This window comes from Gopherus flavomarginatus, chromosome 3, assembly GCF_025201925.1.
Source record: "Gopherus flavomarginatus isolate rGopFla2 chromosome 3, rGopFla2.mat.asm, whole genome shotgun sequence".
NCBI classification, from domain to species: Eukaryota; Metazoa; Chordata; order Testudines; family Testudinidae; genus Gopherus; species Gopherus flavomarginatus.
In genome coordinates this window covers 200,381,701-200,400,998 of record NC_066619.1, presented here as the reverse complement: position 1 = coordinate 200,400,998, position 19,298 = coordinate 200,381,701, and the positions used below count along the sequence as shown (strand labels likewise).

Below are 19,298 nucleotides of genomic sequence, written 5' to 3'. Positions count from 1 at the left end.
AGTATTTATATGGAAGTTTAAACAATGCTTGCTTTGACCACATAAATATATTGTGGAGCCACAATACTGGCTCCTTACAATTAGTTTGTGAGATACTTAACATTACAAGTACAATTTTGCCTCTCATCCTTTTGACTTGATATTTTGCAGGCTTTACTGTTAGATCTGCAGAGAATTATTTTTTTAAAATAGATCAACTGGACATTCAGTTTTGAAATGTTATTTTTTTTTAAATAAACACTTTAACATTACCTGTTCAGTGAAGATTGTTCTTTATAAGTTCTTGTATAATAAGTTCAAAAATACGCATACATGTGTAGATTCAGACACCTTTACTCCCACTGAGTAGTATCTTACCTTCCAATCAAAATACTCATGGAGTTAGCTACTAGTTAGTGGGGGTAAGGATGTCAGAATCTGATACACAATGACTTGTGCAAAATAATAATAATGATAATTACTTGGGGTCCTCAAAAGATAATAGGCTTAAGACACCCAGGTGGTTTTTTTTTTTTGTTTGTTTGATTGGTTTGTTTGTTTTTTTTCTCATAGATTCTAGGGTCAGAAGGGACCAATGTGATCATCTAGTCTGACCCCCTGCACAAAGCAGGCCACAAATTTTTAATTATTAGGTGTCAAAAAAAAAGACTTTTTTCTATCTAGTATGATTTATACTTGTTCAAATGGAAACAGGGCCGGCTCTAGGCCACAGCGTGCCAAGCACGTGCTTGGGGCGGCACGCTGCGGGGGGCGCTCTGCTGGGTGCTGGGAGGGCGGCAGGCAGCTCCGGTGGACCTGCCGCAGGCGTGGCTGCGTGCTTGGGGCGGCGAAATTGCTAGAGCCAGCCCTGCATGGAAACAATACACAATTGGTTCTAAATCATCAATCTGAAGTATAATTAAATAAGAATCACATGTCTTTTTTCAGTTATTTGCAAGATTTGTGGTTCAACTAACAAATCTAGAACTATTTTTTCCCCTCTAAGATTGGTTGATTTTGGAATTATTTACTCTCAGTATTTGACTTTCTGAGAGCTCAGTGATGTATCTGAGTGTTTGTGAAATAAGTTCATAAAGTCCACAAACTGCTTAGATTGTGGCCCAGGTAGATTACAAAATCTGCAGGCATAGCATGAATAGGCTACCAACGTATTTTAAATAGGTTGATTCAAGGAACAGAAAAGCTTCATGGATGCACCCAGCATAGTTTTATAAGTTCCTTAAAATAAATAGCTTTGGTTGAAGGAGGACAGAATCTTTGTGGGCACAATATGCATAGATTACAATCTGATGGTCAGGGAAACGGCAAACACTGCACTGTTCTTGCAGTACTTATAAATTTAGGAAACCCCAAATAGTCTTGTTCAAGGAACTTAAAAGTTTTACAGGCCCATCAGGTAGAACTTTAAATTCTAGGAAGCAAAACAGTCCTCTTCAGAAAACACTTTAGTAATTTACTGCTTTGAAGCATTCAAGATTTGCAAGAGTTGACTTCTATGTTTACAGGATCAACAAGTGCAGCCCATTCTTTACAGATCTGCAACCCCATCCTGTGGAATTTATGAACTCTATGCTAATTACTTTGCTTCAATGCACACAGGTCTTGCCTACAGTGTTTTCAAGATCTTCAGGCTGTAGGCTCCATTCTGATAATTACAAACCACTTACTACAGTGGGACTTAGCACCTCTAACGGCCAGTCTATGTCCTTGGATTTTGTAAATCCATTAGATATCTCTTTTAATGTTAAGTACATTCTCAGAGTTCCTTATTCCAGGATTTGTAACGTTTACATGCTACTCCAGTAAACTGATGGACTTCATGCATTTAAAGGCTCAGTGTTTAGAAACTTAGAAGAGAAGCTGATGTAGATAGCAATCTTCATGACCTATTCCTTTTAGTGTTCACAAACCTCCTAATCTCAGAAAATAGTTAATTTTAGGACTGAGCATTTACAAGGTCTGCAGGTAAACTGGAAGTGTGTTTACTCACCTGAGGTGTTTCTTGTAAATTACAATAAGCTCCTGAGGATCCATCTCCTATTTAGGGCATAAGGCCTCTGCTTACCCTTGACCTTAGTCACAAATCAATTCTCAGAGCTGATTTCCAATAAGGGGCTAAGCAGGATTCTCTGAGCAGGATTCGACGATTCCCCAAAATTCTCAGACACTCCTATATTACTCTGTGAGATTAGTGCTTGTCTCTTCTCCATCCCAGCTATGTTTAAAAGGGCCAGATGGGTGAGGAATAGGGAGACACTTGGCACCCCCCCCAGATCAAATTAACTATAAAATGTACTACATGGCAGGCAGGTATAGAATAAAACTAATCTATATCTTGCTACAGTGCTACCCAGTGTTACACCTGAGAATCGCCTGTTTCATTCAATAGAGATTACACGGATGTAACTGAGGGCAGAATTTGACCCTATGCAAATAACATTTGAAAAAGATGTCTACTATAGTGCTGTCAAATGTTGCAAAGAATGAAGTTAAAAACTGTGTATATAGACATTTATGCTGTGCTCATCATTGTGGTATCTATTCCACTGATGTAGCCAGAATTGATTTAAACTTTCATGTGGCCTCTTAAAAATGAAAAAACCTAAATCATATTTCAGGAAAAAAGTTTGTGCAGCTGAAACAACACGCTCCACATCTGTTAAGATAGAATTAAGACTAAATATCCCTTAAAGATGTAATTACGGATGTATACTGAAACATGAAAACAACAAAAAGTGTATCCATTTCAAATTGTAATTGCTTGAAGGCAAAAAAGGAAGAAATTATCAGAAAATTCCAATCCATCCTTGCTTCCAGTGAGATGGATGTAGATGAAAAATGCCTTGTTCTGTACAAGACCTTGTGGCTCAAATGCCCATCCAGGGATGACCGGAGCAAGCAGCCCTGATGCATATCTAAACCAAATGAGTGTGGGCCAACAGGAAAGTCAGAGGATCAGCCTTAATTAATTCTGGTGGTGGGGAAGGTTTCCTCAATTTCACCTCTCCCAACCAGCTGCGTAAGGAAGGAGAGGGTTCCCATCACATTGCTATCCACTTTATCAAGAACCATCTCATGGTGTCTCTTCCTTTCCCTGATAGGTGGGCATAATAGCTGCTAGATATTTCTGTTTGACACCTCGATTGATTGGTCCTTCAGCCTTCATATAGATTGCGCTGATCACAACTCGTCTTCCGTTCTTCTTGTATCCTGGCCTTCCGTCTCCATGTGCAGCCATGTCTTTTCACGATAAAATCGTCCCGTCTTTTTGGAGGTTGGCCGAGTGGTGATTTCCAACAACAATAATTTCTATTTAGACTTGTTAATGGTTATTTCTTAATATTTATATTGTAGTTGTGCCTGGAAGCCCTATCAGCAATTGGAGCCCCTTGTTGCTAGGCCTTATACAATGAAAAGATAGCACCAACAAGCTTACAATATAGTGGTCTAAATTCATTGTAGGTGTAACTTTATTGACTTCCGTGTCTAGTCAAAACCATCTGTAAGGGAAACTCAAAAGACGTGTTTGTGTCCAGTTCTGATTCTATCAGAAATGTGAGAACTCCAGCCTGGTCACTGAAAGAAAAGAGCAACAAGTATATGACTGTCTATTTTTTTGTGTCAGAGATTTATAGACACTGATCCTGTAAGTGACTCTGCACAGACAAACACCTGCATGGTTATGGAGCACCACTGAAGTTAGTGGGTTCCACCCACATAGTCACATGCAGGATTGGTGCTATACATATTAATCGTTTCATCTGTTATTCCTTGGTCTTTTGTATTGAAAGCTTCTGATCTGTTACCACAAAGTAGTTTTTAATAATATAAATTGATGTATGATTTTGACAATACATCCATCATATAATTTTACATTTTTTATCGTTGGCATTTTTCTAGTTTTTAAAATGTAAATGTATTTATTTATTGTGAATTCAATCTTAATAACAGCTACACACCAAAGGGCACTCAAGGGGCCCCCTTTACACACCATAGTATTAAAAGTTGCAACAACAATCATCTGAAACAGCAGCACTGCTTCCCTTCCTCCCCACTAACCTACTCCTCCTCTAACTGCCTCTCAGTGGACCAATATGACTTAATTCTTCCTTCACACATTCCCACCAGATAGCAACTACATCAGCCCTCCACCAGTGACATTTCACCTAAGATTTTGTTTCATTACTTCAGGAAGCATTGAGCTCTGGCTGCCTTTGTTAATGTTTTAAAATAGTACTTAACCCAAGGTGACAAGCCATTATGCTTGTGGCATAGTTAATAAATAAATGTTCCATTTGATTATTTATATCAAAATATTTATAAAGAATAATTTTCCATCAGTAACTGCTCAGCCATAAATCTACGGTATGGGAAAATTCTTCATCTTTTTGTTTTACAGAAGAAATGTGTTACCAAAATAAATATTATTTAAACTTATTTATATATTTTCTTTTTTAAATGTTATGTTAAGTCCTGTTCCTGTGTCTGCTTGTTTTGGCTGAATCATCAACTATCTTTCTTTCTTTCTTTCTTTCTTGTACTAAAGTTGTTATATGTGGGAATATACAGCAATTTGAGAGACATTGGTGAAGATGGATGGATGTTAGTCTGAAACTGTATTTACTTAGGTTTTTAATGCAAAATTTTGCCTAGCTGTCATATTCCCTATGTTAGTGCTGAAAAAGGTTACTGTATAAAACTTAACTTGAACTAATCACTGATGAAATGTATTATACTCCTACATTATGAATGCAGTACTATAGGAAAAGAGCATAGACAATTGTCAACAACTTAAGTCATTGGGAAAAGACTACAAGTAACAATATACAGAGGGCTGCAGTTCATTCAGCCTCTTTATTTGTAGGTAATTCAATAAAAATTTAATAAATTAGCCTTTCTTGCTGACTAGTTAATAAACAGCAAAAAAATAAAAATAAAAATGAGTTGGATGGGAATTGGATTTTCTGTTTCATGGGAAATTCTGCAAGTTCACTTTTTTTTTCTGCTCTAAATGGAATGAAAACATTTTAAAAAAATATTTCTGGCAAGTCTGGCAAATTTAAAGAAATTTAAAAATTTCCCAAGTCAATCAGAACATTTCATTACAATAAAATAAAAAATGTTTCATTCTGATTTTGACATTTTTTAAATAGAAATATTTTTATAATCTAAAATAAGATATTTGAAAATTAGAAGTCATTTGTACAAGTGCTGTGTGTCAGGCTATTTTTTAAATGAAATTTTGTCAAAATTGACATGCTTCTGCTAGCTGTCTTGCTTTTGATGAATTGGCATCTTCTAATGGAAAAATTTCCAGCAAGCACTAAAAATGACTAATAGTGGAAACAGATCTGAAGTAACTATTGCATCTTTTAGGAAAGTCCTGAGACTTATCACATTCTCTTGAGTAACTAGTAGATGTGTGACAGAAACAACTGTCGCTTGCGGCAAAGTTAAGGGGAGGAAAAGACAAGTTATTTACTTATGTGAGGTTAGCTTTCAATGTATTTAGAGACTCTTATCTAAAAACAAGAAAACATTTGTGAACATCGTTTAAACTTTTTGGAAAAAGGCCAGTGGTGATGTTGATACCATATAGCCATTGCAGTCAGGGCTCTCGTTTTGTTTTTTTTGTTGTTGTTGTTTTTACACAAGCTGCTAATAGTAAATAGCTATGCAGGTGTTTTTAAAAATTACACCTCATATGGGTGAAATTCATTCTGACATACAGGGCCAGCCTAAGGCCTTCTACACCACTTTAGCCTGGTCTTGAGGCTGTGTGGAGTGGCACTGGATGTAGTGATGTTGCAAAGATGCTGGTGAACTGCAGAAAGGGGAGGATGGGGGTGGGGTTTCTGTGCACATTAGCGCAGAGTGTGACAGTTGAAGTGCATCAACAAAAGGGATGACAGGATTCATTTACAAATGGTGTGCAAAGATTACACCAAATACTGCTCCAACTTGTACACTGGAGTGGCAGCAGCCATGGTGTTGGGAGAGGTTGGTTACAGCCCACACCCAGTCTTAGATTGAGGGATTGCCTGTTACCTTTACAATTCTTCCATCCACCATATTCTTAACTCACACAGAGGCCAATTAAGGTAGTGAAGTGAATTTCACCCTCTGTGCCTTGAACAGTTGTAATTTCTGCATTATAAGTATTCTGTCTGAGGTTCCATATGTTTCAGTTAGGTATAGAGTGTGAATTTTATTGCCTTATTTATTTAATGTGCTTATAAAAAAAGTTTGTATTGTTGAACTCTCAACAGAGGGCTTTTCTGTCATCCTTTGCAGCCCTCTTGTAGATGGAGAGAACCTTCTGCTGTTGCTTTCAAATTTCCTGTGGATATATTTACAATTATTTTGAAGCTTTCCTATTGTAAAAGACATGAAAGCATGTCTACTTTGGAAATTTGATTTGCTTTAATAAAATTAAAGGTTTGCTCACAGAAACATCCAATAGTAATGAAATATATAAAGTTGGTAGCTATATTGCTGCCACTAAACTAACATTTTGTATCCTATGAATTATTGGATCAGTCTTCTACACATATGTGAATAAAGCAAACTACATTACCTCTTTTAATGTTATAACGTAAAATTTGAAAAGGTTACTCTGTATGTATCACAAATATATTGTGAAGATCATCAATACACAGCAATGCATTCAGTGAATAGTTTTGTATCGTAACGTAGTGCCCTTTTAAAACTACAGTTTTCTGAGGCACATTAGAGAAATAAACTCAAGCTCTTTTTCATTGTGACTGGTTGTTGTAGCAATATTGCAGGCTATAACGTTGGAGGTTTAATATTTAAACCAGACAAATGGATTTAACCAAGAGTTTATGTGAACAGTACAACTGCAGCTAATGTGCACAAGCATCATATGGTCTCCTATTCAGATTTACATTTTTAAACAATTTTAAACACGGAAAGGCCATCCTGTCTAAAGTTTTGTATCTTACTGTGTACTTTTTATTATATTAATTATTGTGCTTAGCAAGGTACAAAAATTTTCTGTCACTACTATTATAAGTACTCTTCAGTCTGGAAATTAAAACTGATTAAATGTTTCATTCAAATAATTTAAAAAATTTAGGTATGGCTGGTTTTGCTGATGATTAAAATCCAGAAATATCACATTAATACCCTGCTTTTGATTAAAATATAGCATTGTAGATCATTTATTTGCAGTCGGACACCCTAATCTCATAGGCCCCAATCCTGCAAAGACTTACACCCATGCATAATTTTATACACTGTATATTTCTTGATTTAAGGCAAATCATATTTCTATAATTTGAAGTCAGTGGAACTGCTCACCGTGTGTAAAATTAAGCATGCACTTAAGTCTCTGCAGTTTTGAGAACTATGGCCATTATAAAAAATATATCCAATTTTAAAAGTCTTTTTGCAACATAAATATTTATTTTGGAATTGTAGCTATAATTGTAAGAACAGGGCTCTTTAAAAACTATTTTATAATGTAGCTACACTGTTTCTCTTTACTAAAAAGTCATTGTGTACTATGAATTTTTTTAGTCTGTCAACTCATGTTATCCATGGTATGTTTAGTGTCAGTCACTGTGGTATCTAGGCACCCATAAATCATCAACCACATCAGTAATGCAAAACCTGCTATTGATTTTATTAATATGTGCCCATGTAGAAAATTATAATATCTCCAAATATTTTAAATTAGTTTAGAATGATTGTAGTTGATATCTCCAAGGAGGACTTACGCTATGTTCCTTCTGTTAAGAAAACCTAGTGTTGCTGTGAGAGAAGTAGAGTACCATGTTGAGAATTAAAAACAGTGTCTGTGTACCTTTATATATTTGATATATGCAATCCCATGTATTTTATAAAAGTACATAAATTTACTTTGACACACACGGAATGATTTGTATTATTTCTTTTAAAAAACCCAACCAGTATTATTTTAGCACTGTTTCAATGCAGCCATTAGTAAATACTCTTTGTCTCTCAAAAATGGCTGGGCAAAGTAGCCTTTTACTGTATATAACCAAGCATTCTGCACTGCCATCTGCTGGGACTGATGTGAAAATGATGTAGGGACTGATCCTCCACAAAATACTACTGCTTAAAATATTAAATACACACACACACACACACACACACACACACACTTCGACAAATTTGCTGTGAAACTCGTGGATTTTATTTGTAATATAATTTGTCTCATTCTAATAAGAAGGCACAAACTGCATGTAATGTTGTACAACCTGATACCGGAGTATGTTGGTAGTGTTTTAATTGTAATTGTAAGAAAAATGGAATATTTTCTTCTTTTTTACTAGAATGTTAGCAAGTTCAATAATAATTTTTTCTGTATTTGGAATTCATGCTCAGGAGTGTGTGTTTCACAGAAAAGAAAGTGCAACAGGGTACATAAAAGTAACTACAAAATAATATATTTAAGGGACAGTAACCACTTAAATTTCTATCTGACATTTAGAGTCTGTTCCTGCATTCCTAGGTCACCCCCAATCCCATGGAAGTTTAAGAAACAGGCCTTGATCATAGGCCTATTAGAACTGCAGGGGTAGACCCCACCCCCCGCCACACACACACACTTCTCCAAAGCACCATTGAAGTTGGTGGGGTTTTGCAGAGGCACAGCCTGCATGTATCTGACCTCCAGAATGGGACCCTAGATTATACTGCTGTAAGGGTGCAGGGGTATTGAGGGTGATTTTAAAATGTCGTGCATGGAGGTCTAACTTCGATTAGGGCCCTGTTCTAAGCACTATATAAACACAGTAAATGACAGCCTCTGCCCCAAATAACTTTGTCATAAAGACAAGACATAATAGATGAAAGAACCTTGTGATGTTGTATGTCTAGTAACTCCATTCAAACCTATAATATTTTATAAATACTAAATTTTATAATTTTGTGTTTATATAATGCCAATAAAGTATTAGTCTCTCTACGGAGTCTCTAAAGAACCTGCAATCCTAATAGTCGCTGTTTCAGAAATCATTTTCAAATGCAGCAGGTTCTTTTTTAAATTTTGTAGACTAAAAATATGTCCTCCAGTATTAAGTACTGCATCTGTAATATAATTATTTCCAACTGGCTATTAGAGATTCATGTTTTCTTCTTGAATCAAATTGGTGGTGGTATATTTTGGTACCTGTAATGTTTTAGGCACTATACAAACACAAACAAAGGCATTGTCTTTTTCCTGAAGGGAAAAATTTAGAGAGAAGGTTTTTGATGCTGGTATGTTGGCAGTATCCAGCTTCAGGTGTCAATAAATTATATACGTGAAATTCTCCAGACTGATCAGGATGTTTAGTGCTCCATGATGTAATGCAGGCCTTCAGGTTCCAGGCAAAACAATGCTATATTTACAACTTGTAACTAATAATAGATTGGTGGTAAAAGGAATTGTATTCATATGGTAAATGAATACAACCTTAATGTGCACCATATGCATGGTGTTGTACTAATGTACTGGTACTAATATATCACATTTATTTAAATTGTTTGATTACTGAGAAAAATGACTATATTAAATTCTAAGGCTGTACCACGTAGATATGAGAGTAGAGTAAAACAGAAGAAGTAATGATTTATGGTCTAGAATTGATACTTTGAGTATCTTCAAAACCAGACTTTAGTGCTATAAAAAAAGTGTTTGGTAAGTACTATACTTTAGGCTCAGCTAGGAAACATTTCAAAGCGTTTCTGGAATTAATTTCCGTAACACAGGAATTGCAGGATGTAAATTCACTATGGTACACACAAGAACACTTTGTATAGTCAGAATTATATACATTAGGAGCTCCACTTAGCTGGAAGACTAAATTTGTGGAAAAATACTGTTTGCTTTTTAAAAGAAGAAACACAACTGTTTCTTTTAAGGCCTGATCATTCATTGGTGGTGGTGGTTTTGTTTTTGTTTTTTTTAAAATGCTACAACATTCCTAGTCATTGCAATATGAAAAGTCTCAAAACATGTATCTAATACTATATATAAAACAAGTTGTTTTAAAATTAATTAGCAATATGATCTTGATTGTAAATAGGCACAGTATATGCTCTCATTATTTAATACTGTTGTTGGGAAGTATATTTTAAAAGGTTTTAAATGATTTTAAAGTTTTCTTAATTGGAATAAAATTTTACTTCTAATAAGCAGAAAATAGTAAAAACAGCAGAAACTGGTAGATTAAAGTGAGCCAAACCATTGTATGAAATTGTTCATCTGAGATTATTTTTTGATTAAGAGAGAAACTCAAAAGTATTTGTTTTGTGATGGATTTGATCTTTAGGTATAACACCACAAAGAATACTGCTAAAAATAGACACATGTTAGCACCTTGTCCTACCATTGCTATAATTTTTATTGAAATAGTTGCTTTATAATGGTCCTAATAATTTTCCTTTTTGGATGGATACTTTATACTTTATAAAATCTGTATCTAGTTTTATGGTTTAAAAAAATGTGCTCCTGAATTGTTCAGACTATGTTTTAAAATTCAAAGCTGGTATTACAGTAACAACTTAATTAACTGGGTATGGAACATATGTTAAAATATTATGTACAGTGGGGGCATGAATAGTGGCACTGAGAGGAGTTCATATTCAGTGGGAGGAGTAAGAGACTTCCCAGGACTTTCAACTGACAAACTCTGAATGAGGGCGAGGAAGTTCCAGAAGACATCACATTGCACATAGGGTGAGAATTGTGAGGCATGGGAGTCCAGACTTTGCGCGTGTAAAGTCTGAATTGTAATATTCCATTGATACAGGTTGTAATTTTTTTTTGCTCTTTATATTGTGCCATTTTCGAGATAGAAGGAACCCTATCCTGAAGAGAGTGTGTCTAAACACAAGAAAATCATTCAAATTCATGTTTCTAATTAACCACTCTGAAGGGAGATGAACAAAAAAATGTTACAACTAGTAGCATCTGCTTACTCAGTACTCCATGTCAGTCAAATGTTTGCATGGGGTAACTAAGGGATGGAATGAAATAAGCCCTCTCGGTATCCTCAGTGGTAATAAGCTTATTAGTAATCTAGAGCCACATGATAAAGTAAATATATGTTTAGCACTTTACTAGCCACAGTTGGAAATGTTACTAGCATCAATTGCATTTAAATTTCTGGATTTTGTTTCAGGTTTCAAATGTGAGTTTACTCAAAGAAATTGTTTCCTTTGGGCAAACTATAGACTTTTAAGAAACACATGCAAAGACAAAACTAGCCTCTAGATTTAAGGTTGTGCATACTGTGAGATTATAAAAAGTTTGAACAGATGGCATGCAACAGTAGAAGGAAAAAAAGATTGGACTTGGGAGGAAAAACTCCTATGTCTCTAAAGTGGAGAATGACATAAAGGCACAATTCTTATGTACCTTGTAACTAAAGAATAGTATAAAAATTGTATGTTTAAAAAGAAATCAGCCTTCGGACTAAAATTGCAGTGATACTTTCATAACATATGTATAGCTCGTCATTCAGTAAGATCTGTTGTACATGAAAGAATTAGTCTCATTTGTGTAGCAGTGAAATTTTTTTATAATATTGGCAGCCACTGGGCAGAATTCCATGAATATAGTATTTGTGTAGATATTTAACAGGAATCAGTTTGAGGCAAATAAACTCTGAAATATGTTGTAAAACAAACGTGGAAGTCTAATGGCATATTGGAGTCCTTGAGGTTGTTTTGCTTATTTACGTTTGGATGGAATATGGCTTGTGCTCATAGTTCCCGGATTTTATAATTAGGGTTTTACAGTTATGTAACCTTATTTTAAAGGTTTTATTATTTTTGTCAGTTTTTATTAGAAACACTAATTATAAAAATTGTGAAATTTGTAAAAAGTGTTTGGTTTTGCCTATCCTTATGGGAAAGCACTCAGTTATTTTAGCAAGCAGTAAGTAAAAAGGTAGTTGGGTTAATTGATGTTTCATTTAATTAGAATTTTATATTAAGACATAAAATTGCATAATTAATTTGCACTTAAAAAAGTGCCCTACAGCCTCTACAATCATGGAATCATAACTTGAGAATTACTGTTCATCTGTCAGTGACTTATCGTAATTAACTGCCTTCACAGACTGGAATATGAAAGGAGCCATAGTCAAAATACTTACATTTTAATAAGTTGCATAATGTTCTCTTATCAAGTGCTAGCTTTAGGAAAGGGCATGTCACATTTTAATGTGGGATATGTTTTTGCTTCTAGATTGAGTACAGGTTAGAGGGAAATGTTCAGAGTTCGCTGTATTTGTCAATTATTTCAGTCAGTCGTAACATAGCAAGCGGTTAAACAAGGAATTCGTTTCTGGATTTAAGATGTCATGATTCTGTTTTGTTTAACAACACCAAGCCTGGAAAACTAGGAGGAGGAAATCCCAGAAACACTAAACAGTTATTCGTTAGCTGTAAGGAGTGACTTCTTCTGGATGTTGTAAAACTAGAAGAAAGTTTTGACTTTGTTATAATTTCACTATTCCTTTAAATGTAGTTTCCAAGCATCTAGCACTCTTTCAGTGAAATATTGCACACAGGATATCATGTGGTGTTCTTTTATCATCTGAAGTTTGAGTTTTATGATTTAAAGTGTACTTTAGTCACTTAAGCAAGAGTGATATTTTATGCAATTTTCTATGGGAAAACAACTTTGCAGCAATTATTTATTGTAATGCAAGAGAGTTCTCTGACATAATTTGAATAGTTACTGTAAAGGTAAAAGATCCTTCTTATTTCTGGGAAAAGAGTTTTATATATATTATGATTTTAATAAGTCGTAGCTACATTTGTTACAATGTGAATGTGCCGTTAAGATTTCTACACCATTCAAATTTAAGTAGTGCTCCAACAGTGGTATTGGTTAAGGATGTTATTATATACTATGCTGAGAAAAGCACATCTGTAAGACTGCTGTGTCTTGGTTATTAATGCCAGGATTTGGGCTATCTTTAATCTCATTTGACTTGTTCATCTTCCTTAAGGATCTCCATAAAGATGCCTGAGTATTCTTTTCACCCCTTAGTTAGGGTTTGCCTCAGTGGTCGTAAACCTGCTTAAGGGACAAAGACTCTTTTTTCCTTTGAAGTCATTTCCACAGCTTTTCAAAGGGGTCTAGAATCTGGTTTCCTTAAAACAATTTAGAAAAGTTTGAAGAGGTGCCCCTTAAACCAGTGACAAAATAAAATTTTCTCTGCATTATTGAAAACCATGACAATCTTCTGAAGCAGTAACAGTTTAAAAGCTTTTAAAGAAATTTGTTCTGCTCAACAATCAGCTTTTAAATGACCCATTATTTGGGAAATCAGTGTCTTAAAAATCCCTAAATATTTAACATTTTTATAAAAGGAGCCAGCCTGACTTTTCACAGGAATCTTGTTTTTCAGTAGTGAGAGAAATAGCCTGACTGGAGGTTTCTTTGTAAATTTACTTTTCTGATTGTTGCTCTCTTTCTTTTAATTGATGTGTGATTATTTAATACTAAAGCCATTTGGTAAACAGTTGGAAGAATGGATTTGAGAAACGCTGCTTATAATCTAGGTAACATGGGTTTATATTCTAGTTTATATAATATATTAATATAATATTACTAAATTAAAAACAACGTAAGTATTATAGATAGAATTTTTACTGTGTACTATGATAAACGTGTAATCAGTCCATGTTGTGTTGTAGGAGAAGCCTGACTCCTAGATACTATTGGGATAGGTACTGTGGAAATGCGTAACATTTAATTCATAGAGACAACAATAATACCACTACTACAAGCATTTAAAGTAAGCATGTTGTGGCAGTTGGGTTTTTGCTTCAATCCTCTAATAACTGCATTTAAAATAGTTCCTTAAATGTCCTTTTGAACTCAAACAGTGTAAACCCATTAACACCGAGTCGGTGCTGCTCATTTCAAACTCCCATGATTTCAGTGTTTAAACTATTGTTTTATGAAAATATTTAATAACTTAATTAAAGTAATTTTTTATGATCTGTGCAGTTTTGTTTTAAATGCAAGTTCTGAAGATAGTGGTAAATAATAACCATTATTGACTATTTAATGTTGCTAATGTGTGCATCTCAATTTAAAAGTACCGCAAACCAGGAACTGTGCAAAACTGCCTTACTTTTCATTTGGGGACAAAAGGACAGAGCATGGGATCTAAAAAGTAGAATTTGATACTGGGTAATGAGGCTGTTACAGTAGATTCCAGTGTAACCATTAAAGTTTATAGAACTTTTTTCAATTTGTTTGTGCAAAGTCATGGATTGTCTTCATTGTTTCATTCACTTTTAAAAGGGCTTCTTCTATGTTTAGGTGAGGAAAGTTCAGTATAGCCATCTTTCTGTGAAATCAGTCAGCTGAGAAGTACCTACTGATCATAAGTCTATCCCTTATGCTTTTAATTTTTTTTCTGAACTGTCTGCCATGCTTCCTGAATTTGAGTGTGTTTTGCCAAACTCCATATGAAACAAAAGCTGTAGCATTTCATGGTTATGTATTTGGGGATTAGGGATCACTTACTAAGCTGCTCCAAAGTATGTATGCGTGCGTGTGTGCGTATACATACACACACACACACACACACACACATATATATACACACTTTGGAGCTGCTTAGTGTGTGTGTGTGTGTGTATATATGTATAAAATATTGTCCTGATTTATTAAGAAAAAATACTGTTTACTTTACAAAAATTGTATGTTACAATAATATAAATTATGTATTGTAGCAGTAATTGCAGAATAAATCATGTTTTGAATAGGGTCATAGATTATGACCTTTTTAAAAAGACCGTTTGAACATGACAGCTACATGGACATTCTGGCAATTGTTGCAAATGGTCAGAGTTAAAACGCACACTGGTGAGAGCAAGTAAAGTCTCTTTAACTTTACTTTCACATGTCCAGTCCTGCATCCATGCTGCACAGAGAAAACTCATTGTGCCTGTGAAAACATTTTTTGTTTGCAGGGTCTGTTTTAACAATCTGAGTGCCTTATTACAAATTATGCAGATGCTACTTTGTAGAGTGCAGTATAAGTGAATGGACACATTAATTAGATTGTGCTTACTAATATTCATTTTTTTAAAAAATTCTGCTTCAAAACTTTTTGAATCATGCTATCTAAACAACAAATGTGCTGCTTTATCCTTGCTGGAATCACTTGACACTACTACCTTTTTCTATGTCTTTGCAAATCCATGTACTATTTTTTAAACTCAAAATAATATTTGATTTTTACCATCATCTTTCTCTATTGCCCTAAAAAAACAACAAGGAGTCTGGTGGCACCTTAAAGACTAACAGATTTATTTGGGAGTAAGCTTTCTGGGTAAAAAACCCACTTCTTCAGGGGCATCTGACTTCAGGGGCTTCAACCTGGACATCATAAATGTTCCCCCTTGTTACTTATCATAGTGACACACTTATTTCCGGAATATTTATTGATGTGGTGATCTTTGTCCACTGAGAGGTAGTAGAATCCTATATGTTCAAACTAGTTGTTGTCTATATAGAGGTGTGTTGTGTGTCTCTTCATTAATAAATGGCCAGGTTGAATTTCTGAAAGGCTGTGCTACTAGTGTACTGTTGATCAGCAGTATGGAAGAAGTCATTCTCAAGTGTAACTGAAAGACTATAGTCCATACCATGAGCATCTGTTCTCCGAAGTGTAAACTCCAAGGGTAAAGAAAATATATATCTGAATTACCTTAAACACTGCTTTTAGAGATGAATCATAACTGAGGATTCCTTTTTTTCTTGTTTCCTTGAAGGTGATTTTGCCACTCCCCGAGCTGTCTTGACAGGACATGACTATGAGATTGTTTGTGCTACGGTTTGTGCTGAACTTGGTCTGGTAATAAGTGGTGCTAAAGGTAAAAGTATTTCTGTTATCTTTTTAAAACTATATTTTGGTCATAAAATTATTGTCCTAGTTTAAAGATGAATACAGTCTAGGATGATGGAGATCATTTTAATTATGATTGATTCATATAAAAAAAACCTTGTTTTAATTGGCACAGGTTTTCCTTTTAAGTCAATTTGAAAAACATCTTTTGACCATAACACGTTAAAATTGAAGCCCATTCATGTGTATCTGTAGAAGTCCAGCACAGACAGCTTTCCCATGCTGGTCTTCCAGTTACCTTGTTTTTGTTTATTCAGACTAACTACCTTTAATTGTTCGACAATACAGAGTGAACTATCCTCTATGTATTCCTGGCTCTCTGCTGAGACTATCAAGAATGCAATGTAATTATGTGCTTTGTTTTTGTTGTGGATAACTCCTCAGTGGCAACAGCAATGATTTTTGTTGTTGTTGTTTAAAGATATATTTGCATTCCCAACTAAAATTTGCAGTGGTTAGGTTCAGCTTCTCTGAGCCCATCTACAAGGCCCCTACTTTAAATCTTTCTTAAAGACCCATTTCTGCTGTGCTGCTTACAATGAATTGTGTTCACTTGTACATAAATTGCCTGTAGTTGTCCCTCATCCCTACCTTTGTCTATTTAGCTGTCCTCCTTGGAAGCTCCTTGGAACAGAGACCTTCCTTCTTCAGTGTTTCAAAAGTTCCTATTATAGGCTGCATTTTCAAAGTTTGGCACTCAAAACTGCGCATACTTTTTACACAAGGGAATACCTGATGTGTGTATACTAATAAAGTTTTTGTCCATGTTCATTACTAATGAAGAATGTAGCTAATTGTATATGGGTACACATCTGATTTGTGAATGCGTATCAGGAATTTGTGCACCTCAGTTAGGTGCTGGAATTGTAAGCATGCAAATAAGTGCATCTTACTGTGAAAATCTAAAGAGGCTAATGAGATTGGTGCAGCCATGCTGCTGTAAACTCTCTAGTGGAGCTGCTCTAAACTGACAGGAGAGAGCTCTCCCTTTGGGCTGGTCTACACTGGGGGGGAGGGGTGTTGATCTAAGACACACAACTTCAGCTACGCGAATATGTATCTTAGTTCGACTTACCTGGCCATCCTTACAGTGGCAAGTCGACCGCCGTGGCTCCCCTGTCGACTACGCTTACTCCTCCTGCCGAGATGGAGTACAGGCGTCAATTCGGGGAGCGATTTATCGCGTCTAGATGAGACGCGATAAATTGATCCCTGATAGATCTATTACTACCTACCGGTCCGACGAGTAGTGTAGACGTGGCCTTTGACTTAATTAAGCCACCCCCAATGAGGGGTGGCAGCTATGTCAGTGAGAGAAGCTCTGTCCACATAACACTGTCCACACGAGCACTTAGGTTATAATGACATAAGTGGTAGTATGGACATTGCCTTAAAATAGGTGATTGCTTTAATTACCCTAATGCAACTCTAGACTTTTAGGAGATGAGACTACCAATGTGAAGAACTTTAGTATTACAGGGTTGTACCTTAAATTTTCCATTTATAACACATTTTTAGTTAATTCAATAAAAGCCATTACTCGTTGTCCTTTAATGTCTTTGGATGGATTTGATATGAAAATAAACAGTGCTTTTATTTCTGTTTCATCAGAAGGGCCATGTCTCATACATTCTATGAATGGAGACCTACTGAGGACATTAGAAGGTCCTGAAAACTGCTTGAGACCAAAACTTATCCAGGCTTCAAGAGAGGGCCACTGTATCATATACTATGAAAATGGCCTTTTCTGTGTATTCAGCGTGAATGGGAAACTTCAGGCCACTATGGAAACGGATGACAAAATAAGGGTGAGTGTGGAGAAATATATTCTAAGTGTTAAATATGTCAATATTTAAAATAAACTTAGGAGAATTCTGAGATTTTGGAATTGCTCAGGGTTTCTTTCCATGCAAATGGTGGTGACTGAAATCTGTGCAATTTTACTAATGACTGCTAAATTTAGAAGGGCTCCAAAAAGTATGTATTTGGGGGATCAAACATTGCTCATGGAATCATCTTTAACTTTACAGTGACTCTGCCTAGGTAGCCAGCAATATATTGTGGGGTTTTTCCCTCTGAATAAAAGGACATACAAATAATATCTGGTGTGCAGACACAGGAGAATTCAAGATATTACATTTTTGTCAGCCTCTAAAGAGTCAAGATGACCAGTCACTCCAGCAGCAGGAGGGCTGCTGTGTGTCATTAGCCCTGTCCATATTCCTGCATCTCAGTTGAAATATTATTCAAAGGCTGAGTTTCAGGAAGGCTTTTTGCTAATATGCAAAATCTTTGGTTCAAAAATGTTCATAAAATGTGATATGGACAGAACAAAATTTGCCAGCTGTGGTAGAGCTAAGCCAAAACAAGAAAAAGGGAGAATATTTTTAATTTAACTACTTAAAAAGAGAGAACAAATTAAATAGAAAGTTAAAAGATGAAGCAGAACACTGCTGCCTTAGTTAAATCCAAAATATAGTGGATTTTTTGTATTAAAAGAAAAATGGGAGTGAAGACAATGCTTAATAAAATAACTTTATGGACTTATTTTAATGTCAATATAAATATTCTCCTACAGTTCTAAAATCCAAACACAACAGCATTATGCTAATACATGAGAACCAGAAAGTGGTTCTCATCTCCCTCCCTAAAATACTCTTCTTCCAAAAGGCCTAAAACCTTGTAGCAGCCACAAAAGGACTGTAAACAAAAGAGCTGAAATAAACTAAAAAACAAAACAAAACAAAAAAAACCCACCACTGAACAAAACTTGAAGCGCTAACAGGACAGGTGTTAATTTGCAGTGCTCAGTCAGCAGCCCATCCTACTCTGTTGTCTATTTAGATTACAAACTCTTTAAAGGAGGAGGAGCTCTGTCTTCCTTCTTGTTTGTAGAGCAGTTGAAATTGACCACAATATAACTGCCCATTGTAGTTTCATTTTCCAAAATGAACGCAATGGAAAAAAGTAACAGCCTAAGTCGTGAAGAGTTAATTACCAAAATCTGTGGATAATAATAACAATTCTGAAGTGTTATTAATGCAGACAAGGATATTTTTAAAAAAACATCAGAGGGGTAGCCATGTTAGTCTGGATCTGTAAAAGCAGCAAAGAATCCTGTGGCACCTTATAGACTAACAGACGTTTTGGAGCATGAGCTTTCGTGGGTGCATGTCATCTGACGAAGTGGGTATGCACCCACGAAAGCTCAAACTCCAAAACGTCTGTTAGTCTATAAGGTGCCACAGGATTCTTTGCTGCTTTTAAAAAAACTATTATTTTTAGCTGTGCACCATTTCTTTTCCTTACAAGGTCTGATCACGTGACTTGTACAATATTTATGATATCCATTTTGAACTCTTCTTACCCTCACAAGACTGTCCT

The 19,298-nt window shown here is 35.4% G+C and overlaps 1 protein-coding gene across 5 annotated transcripts in view; it reads left to right on the top strand.

Moving 5' to 3' along the window:
* Positions 1-19,298, top strand: part of LRBA (LPS responsive beige-like anchor protein) — a 590,754-nt gene that overhangs the window by 556,500 nt on the left and 14,956 nt on the right. For all 5 annotated transcript variants that reach the window (XM_050946210.1, XM_050946208.1, XM_050946209.1 and 2 more), the window contains 2 exons: positions 15,781-15,882; positions 17,526-17,722. In XM_050946210.1, the coding sequence (XP_050802167.1) occupies positions 15,781-15,882; positions 17,526-17,722 (299 nt within the window). The remainder of the gene's footprint in view (positions 1-15,780; positions 15,883-17,525; positions 17,723-19,298) is intronic.